This window comes from Chelonoidis abingdonii, chromosome 9 (genome assembly GCF_003597395.2).
Source record: "Chelonoidis abingdonii isolate Lonesome George chromosome 9, CheloAbing_2.0, whole genome shotgun sequence".
Lineage (NCBI taxonomy): Eukaryota > Metazoa > Chordata > Testudines > Testudinidae > Chelonoidis > Chelonoidis abingdonii.
This window is the reverse complement of record NC_133777.1, coordinates 30,145,860-30,155,308: the sequence shown is the minus strand read 5'-3', so window position 1 is coordinate 30,155,308 and position 9,449 is coordinate 30,145,860. Positions and strand designations below refer to the sequence as shown.

Below are 9,449 nucleotides of genomic sequence, written 5' to 3'. Positions count from 1 at the left end.
AAAAATGGCCTTTGTTTGTGAATATACCTTCCTAATATGAAATGAGTATGGAAGAATGTTGTGCTATCTGTTAAGTCTGTACACATGCATCTCTGGCACCTCTGCTACCATACAGGACTTTGCCAAGCTGCACAAGAGTGTGGAAAAATAACCTATCTTGTCAGTTTCACTACTTTTTTTTTTTTTTTTTATAAACACATGATGTCTAGGCCATCAGGTCCCAGCAGTGAAACTGACAAGAATTAGGTTTCCGTTTCACTGCGCTGTTGCTTGGGAAGGCTTTCAGAATTGTTTGGAGGGTGGATACTTCTACTATTTTCTGGAGAGAAGTATTAATAAAATGGAGACTAGGGAGTGGTAGAGTAGCATGGTCCCACTGCTTTCCTGCAGTCAGAAGGCTAGGTAAAAATAGCTCTGCTATTCTGAATTAAAGAAAGTCAAAAAATTTCTTTAACATGCTATTCACTCAAGCATCCAGATGGTGGTAAAATAAGGCATCATCAGAAATAGTCCCTGCAGCTCTCTATAAACAACTCTCTTGTCTTTTCAGTTGGTGGATATGCCTTAGATTATAAGGTTAAAGAGGTCCATGACAATAACAAGCAGGGCACAAACAGTACATTCACCCAGGGCAAGTGAGAATTCTCCTGGTAGAGTGCTATCAAATTCTGTTGAATCTAAGCTTTCATTTAAAAAAAAAACAACAAAAAAACAAAATCTAACCTTTATAGTGGTAAAAGCCACTTTCCAAATGTTAAACCCATATGTAAAATGGTGCTATGCTGTCATCTTAAATCTGCAGACAGCTTCAGAGCTTCTGTTGCTGCTCAGAACTTTGCCAAACTGCAACCAGAGTGGTGCCAGTCTTCACTGCTGCTCTGTGAATCCTGTGGACAACAGTGAAATTGATAAGAATTGGGTCAATTAACTGTAGTGTGGCTTGTAGGGATGCTAATTGTTCTTCTCTTGAGGATTTTTTGTGAGCGTAAGGCTTCAAATTTATCAGGCACTTACTTACTAGTTAGAAGCTAATGTAAAGGACAGTCTCCAAACAGAGTCCAGGGATATCGGTTCAGTAGGAATCCCACTGCTATCTCCTTTCCTGTCACCTGGACTCTTACCTCTAATGCTCTGCTGTGGGCAGAAATTTGAGTCCTCTGGCTATTGGGTGCCTGGTGTGGGTGTCTGTAGGGGTGTGAGTGTGGACATGAGGACGAGGTCGATGAGATGTTCCAAAATAAATACGCTGTTAGATTTGTGGGGTGAGGTGGGAAAAAAAGGTGGGAGGAAATATGAGAGAGGCAGAGATGGCATGGTATTTACCAGATACGTTTTTTACTGGCCTGGGAAAAACTAGTTAGTCTCAGTTTAAGGCCTTTTCTATTTTAAAAACGGTTTTGTTAATGACACCACATTACACTTAGTTTGAGTTACATATTGCAGTTGTGGTTACATAAGGAAGACGATTGGGAGGTTAATTTAGGGTTGTCCAAATATAGAGTAAATTGCAGTGAGCATAAGTTTAATATATGTAATTGTAATAATGAACATTGTAAAATCTGTGTACTTTTGGTTTGGTATTTTCTCTAGGAAATTACACCTCATGACTCATTTCAGTTTTCAATATTTTATAAAGAAAAGTTGAAAACATTTGATTATATGAAAACGACAATGCAGATTTGTAGGCTTGAAACATTAAGCCATCAGAAGCACACAGTTTCAGGCTACCAGTCCAGGTCCATTGGGCACAAAGCGTCCTGTAACAGAAGACCAGCTTTGACAGAGTGGATGGGCTGAGCCTATTTCTCAGTCTTGAATGGATGTATCCAACGCTTGAAAAGATTCATTCTGTGCTTGCTGAACACTGATGCGTTTATTTTTCACAGTTTCCTGGTTTAAACTGGGTTTAAGCCAGTATTTACCAGCTCCCTGTCCTAAAGTAGTTTTTTCTTGGGAAATTGCCAACCCTGGGGACAGGAGGCAGACACCACAATAGCACGGGAAGGAAGAGAGGGAGGAAAAACTGATAGGGAAGCGGGAGAAGGTAAAGAGACACTGAAGACCACACAAGAAAATATACAGCATGATCTGTCGTAAGAAAAGAAGGTTTAACAAAAGCAAGGGCTGCCAGTAGGTAGGGTTGGCCAGATATTATCATAGTTCAGGGCAACTGCACTTGTGTTTCCCCTCAGTGGTCCAGCAACGGCACCCACTCTTGGCTTCCAGCACTCCAACCATTTTTTTGGAGGAGACCCACATCCCTCTCCCTTCTGACTGGGGTATGTCCAGGCTGCACATTTCCCTACCTCCACTGTTTTTTCCTGAATTGGCAGGTTGCCCAGGGACACCAGTTTGCTTTCTTTTCAGAGAACATTAATGGGTGTAATTGCTAGTTACAAGGTACCACACAGTACTTCCTATGCAGGCCCACTTTATTTGTAAGATGAAAAGCATTACAGAGAAAGCATATTAAAAGCAATAAAGGAGCCTACCTGCACACTGATATTAACCCCAACCCTAACATGGCTTCTGGCAGGAATAGTCCTTCAAACGCCCATTCAGAGGGGTTTCCTTGTGGTGACCAGTTCGTAACAACTTCAAGTCAGAACAAACATGTTCAGTTCATCCTTTATACACTTCAGGGGTCTTTGATCTGGCATTCCCAATGCGTCTCAGTAGATATCTTCAGAAGGTTGGCTTGGAGGGGAGAATTTACATTCCCTTCACCTTAGGAGGCTTCCTAGGAAATCCACTTCACACTTTCCAAAAAGACCTTTGAAGTACCTAGTACCTTCTAGAGATTGCATCAGTCTTGCTTGTTAAAGCAGTTCCATATAATTTCACAGTAGTACATAAACATTTTAATTTCTCATACAATGTGTTCCAAAGATGTTAAACTTAATTCAATAAAGTTTAACTTACTTCATTGAGGTTTGTCCAGGATACTGTCAATCTGTCACAGATAGTACCTAGCAAACATTACTCAACAAATGTCATTGACTATAAAGTGAATAATTTATTCAATTAATAACTTTTGCAGTGTCTGAACTCTGTAGTTGATCAAATACCCTCTGAAGAAATGTATTTGATGAATACTAGTAAAATTCCTCAAATAATACACGAAAGAGATTGTATTCTGCTGTTCCACCAGCCCTAGTATCAAATTTGTATTTTTTTTAAATTAGAAATTGAATGGACAATATGTTAAATTCAATACATTGCACGATAAACATTACACAGATGTTCATAGATCTTAAGGCCACAATAGATCATAATAATCACCTAGGTTGGAGGTTCCCAAATGTTTTTTTGCTGCGTGCTCCCCCTACCCCAGGAGATTCATGTCCTAAGAAATGGTATTTCCACCGATGCCTGGAGTTTGGGAGCCCATCTTGGCTCGGGTGCCCCACTGTTCCCCAGCCTGTAAGTATCCCAGCAGGATACAGACAGTCAGGTTCTGCCCCCACCCTGAGACCGCGCCCAGAATCACTCACAGGCTACAGGGACGTCTGGCCCTGGTGCAATCCCCAGCATGCATGTGCAGGAGTCTGTCTAGGCAGGGAGGAACGACCTCCAAAGGGGGCGCCTGCACATCAGCCTCTGTAGAAGCGAGTGAGCTGGAATGGGGCCCCTCCTGCCAAGGAAGAGGTTGTGCGCCCTTGGTCCTCCTCCCTCCCTTTTTGATCTTCCAGTATGGCAGTGACAGTGGGAGCCAGTGACTCAGCATGTGAGAGGAATTCTTACTTGATCAACAATACTTTGAAGAAACAAGAAAAGTTCCTAACCAGTCAGGTCCTTGCGCTCCTCTCCTCCCCATGATATCCTCCTGGGGCATGCCCCACAATTTGAAAATCGATCATCTAGGCTGACCTGCAAAAAAAAGGCCAGAGAATTTCACTCTGGAATTCCTGTGTCAGACCCTCTAACTCCTGATTGAACTACAGCAGATCTTTTAGAAAGACACTTAATCTTGTTTTGAAGACCTGATGTGGTGGAGAATCCCATCTTCTTTGGTATCTTGTTCCAGTGGTTAATCTGTTCTGAGGGGGTGGCTTTAGGGGCATGGTCTGAGGAGGAGGCGTGACAGTGCAGGGTTTTTGTCACTTTGGGTTGGGCTCGTAGGTGTTGAGTGCCTTTTTAAAGACTGGTACTAAGGTCTCTGTCTGCCTTTCTTATATCACTGTTTCGCTCATGCCAATGGAGGAGAAATAAATTCAGCTCAATATTACTCTGGTTACATTATCAGAGAGTTGCACCCCTTCCTGTTAAAGGAGGTCTGTACTCATGTGTGAGAAGCCTGGGATCCAGCCCCAGCGCTCACCCAGCCCGGTCCCTTCCCGACGACGTGAAGAGTGAAAAGAGGGAGCGCTACCTTGGTCTCGGCTGAGAAGTGCCAGCCTCCTGTGTCAGGACTGGTCCCTGCAATAGACTGAGGAGAGGGGGATGTCATCGATCTCTATCATTTCAGGGTGGCAAGAAACGCAGGAAGGACCGTATGCAGGACTTGATTGATATGGGGTATGGGTACGACGAATCTGATTCCTTCATTGATAATTCTGAAGCGGTGAGTAATGAATGAAGAGCTATACGTTCAGCTGCTTCTAGGGCTGCAGGTGGGCATGTGGGAGAGTTAGTGCAGTGCAGGGAAAGAGCATGCTGGGGCAGTGCAATGACAACTCCAGGGGCATCTGCAGGGTGGGAGAACCCCTAGTTCTCAAACACGCTGTCCTCCAAGGAGAGTTGTTAGTGGGGAGTGGGAGCGTGTCGTCCCACTGCTATCTAACATGGGAACAGAATAACTTGCACCACTAATAGGTGGTTCTTTCTTTTGTTCCCAGTATGACGAGCTTGTTCCAGCTTCTCTAACTACAAAATATGGAGGGTTTTACATCAACTCGGGAACGCTGCAGTTCCGACAGGCATCCGAATCGGAGGAAGACTTTATCAAAGAGAAAAAGAAGAAATCTCCCAAGGTCAGAGATTGTGCCATTAGGGAGTATTTTCTGTCATTAAATTTCGGTGGATAGATTGGATTTGCTGCAAAAGAAATAATGTTTTGTAATTTTGGGTTGGGTTTCTGGCTGGTTTGAGGGGGGCTTGGTTATGGAGATATTAGGAGCGCTTAGCCCCAGATCACTGGTTCAAATCCTGTCCTGTTTGGTAGTAACCCAGAGAAAGCTCTGTCTGGGTAGAACGAGTGGGTGGTCTCCGTTCATTCCTAGAAGAGAAATGGCACCACAATTATCACCCTTCGGAGGTGGTAAATCTTAGCAGGGAAGCACAGGCCTGAGTGGAAATATCCTCTTCTCATGCCCCAGAGGTGAGCCCTTCACACTGGTGCTGAGGTATGTTGGGAAGGGGGGGCTCTGCTGGGGAAGCTTGCGCTACTGCCCTATGGTACCAGCTGTTTGAAGAGTTTAAACCTCCAGGGCTGTCAAACAGGCAGATTTCACCAGCACTAAACTGACCTGAATAAAAGGGAGGTGGGAAATTGAGTTGTCTTTGTTCATGTGGTGCTGGGCTTAGCTAGAGGGATCCCAGAAGAACTAAGATGATGTGTGCCAGAGCAGGCAGTAGCTATGTGCTGTTCTACGTGTACGTGGTGTTAGCATCCAGCGGGGGTTGATTTGAGACATTCAGCGGCTGTTAGTGGCAAATTAGAAGTAGGGCTTAAAAGGGCCTCCCAGGGGCAAGAGGGCACCATTGTACAGCCCACCCCCTCTGACTCTGGCTTGTGTTTAATCCCCAGAAGCGGAAGTTGAAAGAAGGAGGTGAAAAGATGAAGAAGAAGAAGAAAGATGACTCCTATGACAAGGAAAAGAAGTCAAAAAAATCCAAGTTCCCCAAAGCCGGGTGAGAGGGAGCCCTATGTATTCATGGGAGTGATGGAAGTTCTGGGTGCCAGTCTACCCCCTGCCTCTCCGAGGCCAGATTGCATATATCTGTACTGCAGTAGTGCCCAAAAGCCCCGTCAAGGCACTGTGGTGGTGGGGACTGGATAAGCTCCTAGGACGGTGCATCCCTACCCCAAAGAGTTTACAGTCTAGATGGGCAAAAAGCCAGATGCAGGTTTAGGGGAAAAGGGCCCAGCATCCAAGCAAAGGGGTGGGGGCAGTGAGGGGCACCTGGCTTGTTAGCTGCATTTCTTTTCATTAGTTGTGTTCTCTCTCTTCATGATGGGCACAGGGATGGCTGAGGGGGACTGGCATGAGGGGGTGAGTGTAGATGAGGAAGGGAAAGGAGGATAAACGGATATTGAAATGGGGAGAGCAGGGAGGGAAGGATGGGAAGGAGCATGGAGTGTTAGGCTAGCATGGAGAGAGGTGTTAGGAGGCTAGGGCAAGCGATCAGAGCTGAAATGCAAAGCAGCGTGCCGATGCCACCCCATGGCAGATGTTTGACCCCTTGCACAAGGCATTTCTGGTTTTGGGTGCTTGCTCTCTTTAGTCTCTCTCCTTTGAAACTGGCTTGTCATTGGTGGGCTACAGATGTAACCAGTTCCTTTTGTCACTATAAGTGTTCTAATGCTTCCCAACAGCTGCAATTTTTACTTGCTTTGATTTCTGTATCTTCTTTCTTTCCCTTGCTGGCTCTTTTCCCATTCACCCCTCTTTGCTCTGCGGCCGGCTCGATGCCCTTTCCGCTTGGCCTTTTCCCCCTTCACTTCAATTATTTTCCTGCGTTTTCTTTTCTTTTGTGCTGTTTCATTTCTGTTCCAGTCCTGTCTCTCTCTTAAAAGCCATCTGACTTGTCATGTTGGTGTTTGGAACCTTGAAAGTCAATCAAAAAAGGGAATTTGATATGGTGTTGCTACTAGAAGTGAAATGTTTAAAAGGCTTCCTTCAAATCAACTCTTCTCATGCTTCAGTCCTTAGTGCTAATGGTTTAGGTTTCAATTTGCGCACTTCTAGTGCATCTGTTGCTGTGCTATCTGGGCTGCATGCACCTGGTTAATTAAAAGCATACCCTGATGGAGCAGGAGATTTAAGCTCCACCATACCAGGTCCCATCAGCAAGAGAGGACTTGTGCATGAGCTAGATCTTGCATTGTATTAGGCCCTATCATTGGTATAAGGAATTCCACATCTGCCCCACACCAAGAATCTCTTGCCCTCCCTGCACCTCTAAGACACAGCTCACAAGAGTACTCCCTGGAATGTTCATGGTGAGTGGGCCATAGATGGGGAGGTAGGGTCTAAGAGAGCTACGCTGTAGTGCATGAAGAATCTTAACATTACAACCGAGACTTCAGAGTGATGATGGAATCAAATGGGGAGCAAGTGGACCGCTTAGAGCAGTGTTGTGATGGGCATTCTCAGCCCTTCCTTGCTGAAAATGGCTAGTGTGCATTGGACTATCCGTAATTTCCAGTGGCCTGTCGGCTGTTTCCTCTGTGATGTAGTAACGTGTTTGAGGGTAGTCGCATTAAACATCTTCGCTTCCCACTTAACTACTGTTCTGTGGGAAATATATTCATGAAGTCTGACATGAGAATGATTGGACAAATATGTACAAGAAATATAGTGGATTGTAAAATGGGAGGCGAACTTGTTATGTGATAGAACTAGAAGGGAGAACGTTTAATAGTCAGGTAAATCTAAAAAAAAAAAAAAAAAAAGGTAGTATGTTGAACAGGAATATCCCTGAGTCGCTATCAGCACTTGGTGCTGTACGAAGTTGTACATTTTCAGTAACACAGCCCTAAATTCCTAGCAGTGGCCTCTAGAGGCAGTAGCTCCATGTTCTGGGGGAACTAGAGCAGGTCCTGGCTAAGTTTCACCTGGGGATCAGCATGTGTGGTTGGTGCTCTGAGCTGATACAAAGGTATTTCCTCTCTCCTCCCTTCTTCTTGTGATATTCCCTTCCCTTTATGGGGCTTATTGTCATAAGGATGTCCTTGTTTTTCCCTCGCTTACAGATTCACAGCACTGAATGCTAGTAAGGAGAAGAAGAAGAAGAAATATTCTGGTGCTCTGAGTGTCAAAGAGATGCTGAAGAAATTCCATAAGGAGAAGGAAGCTCAGAAGAAGAGAGATGAGGAGCAGAAGATGGTGACACCCTCATCAGCAGAAGCTCCAACCCCGCGGGAAGTGGAGACTATGTCTGATCCTTTGCTATCTCTCTTTGGCCATGCCAGTGCCAGTGACTTGCTTCAGGCTGCCACTGCTATGGACTCCCTGACCGAGCTAGACCTGGAGCATCTCTTCAATGAATCTCCAGAAGGGAGTCCTTTCCATGACATGGAAGATGGGAGTGACCCTCCTGGAATGGGCTTGGAACAGGAGTTCAAACAGCCACCTTCCCTCCCAGACGGAGTACCAGCCACACTGGAGAAACGCATCAAAGAACTGACTCAGGTATTGCAGCTAGGTTAGGCATGGGGTGTACTGCCGAGTAGGTGGTGGATGGATTGTGCAGCTGATGGAGGACAAGCCTCTCTTGTTTCATACACAGGTGGGTCTGCAGCTTTTAAGCCCCCTTGGTCAATCTGGTGGGTCTCTTTCTGAAGTAGGATTGGCTTCACTTTACATAGTTCCAAACCACTTATCAAAGTGAGGGACTGTGTGTAGAGCCAGGTGTAGTCCAGGTAGGGGTCACCCCAGCTTTTGCTGCACTTCTTCTGCCCTCAGTGCTTTGAGATGGTATTAAAATGCTGCTTAGCTGAAGCATACTACGTTCAATAGCTGGTAAGCATAACCTTTATCCTTCTCTTGGAGAGATAGAGACTTGGTGAGCTAATAAGTCAATTTCATCTCTAATTTCCATGACTGACTTAACCTGAGTGGGCTTATAATAGGAGTCAGTGAAGCTGGGAGCCAAGTTACAGGATAATAGCCTTTAAGTCCAGTGGTGGTGAGAAAAGTGACTCTGAAGTGGCACTACATTCAGCCTCCTGTACACTAAAACAAGCAGATGCCAGCGATAAGTTTTAGCTTCTCTTGACATCTTGTAACATTGTAGAATCCATGTATCCAGGAATGAGGATTTATTAGCATTGTTAACTCAGCTCCAGTTACAGAATCTTCACCTTGAGATGCACAGAGGTGGATGCCTCAGTTAAGGTTTAACTGTATCGTCACATGCATCACCCGTCTCTCTCTTACTGGCAGAGAGGTCTGAGATGGAAAGACAGAACCCAGCTTGACTTTCAGATCCCACTGTTGTGGTACTGACCATTGTGGGAGAAGGGAGAGAGTATTTTTAATTCTAGAAGACTGTGATATGGAGATTTTGAGAGGCAGTAAACACTGAGCCCCTTGAGGATATTTTAGGAAATTGCATTTTAAAAATCATTTGGTATTTCTCTCAACTAATGTAAGAGCTGTCACATCATTTGTTTATGGACATGTAGTCATGGTGACATTTCTGTCCTGCTACTAACAGGACTTCAGGTCCTAACCTCTGCTCTTATCCTAATGTAGAACAATGGGACAGTCACCATTTTAGAG

At 44.9% G+C, this 9,449-nt stretch overlaps 1 protein-coding gene across 3 annotated transcripts in view; it reads left to right on the top strand.

Moving 5' to 3' along the window:
- Positions 1–178: 178 nt before the first annotated feature.
- The window catches only part of UBN1 (ubinuclein 1), a 31,858-nt gene continuing 22,587 nt past the window's right edge, over positions 179–9,449 (top strand). For all 3 annotated transcript variants that reach the window (XM_075069308.1, XM_075069309.1, XM_075069306.1), the window contains exons 1-5: positions 179–4,013; positions 4,469–4,564; positions 4,839–4,973; positions 5,750–5,853; positions 7,919–8,357. In XM_075069308.1, coding sequence (XP_074925409.1) covers positions 3,987–4,013; positions 4,469–4,564; positions 4,839–4,973; positions 5,750–5,853; positions 7,919–8,357 — 801 coding nt within the window. In that variant the 5' untranslated portion in view covers positions 179–3,986. The remainder of the gene's footprint in view (positions 4,014–4,468; positions 4,565–4,838; positions 4,974–5,749; positions 5,854–7,918; positions 8,358–9,449) is intronic.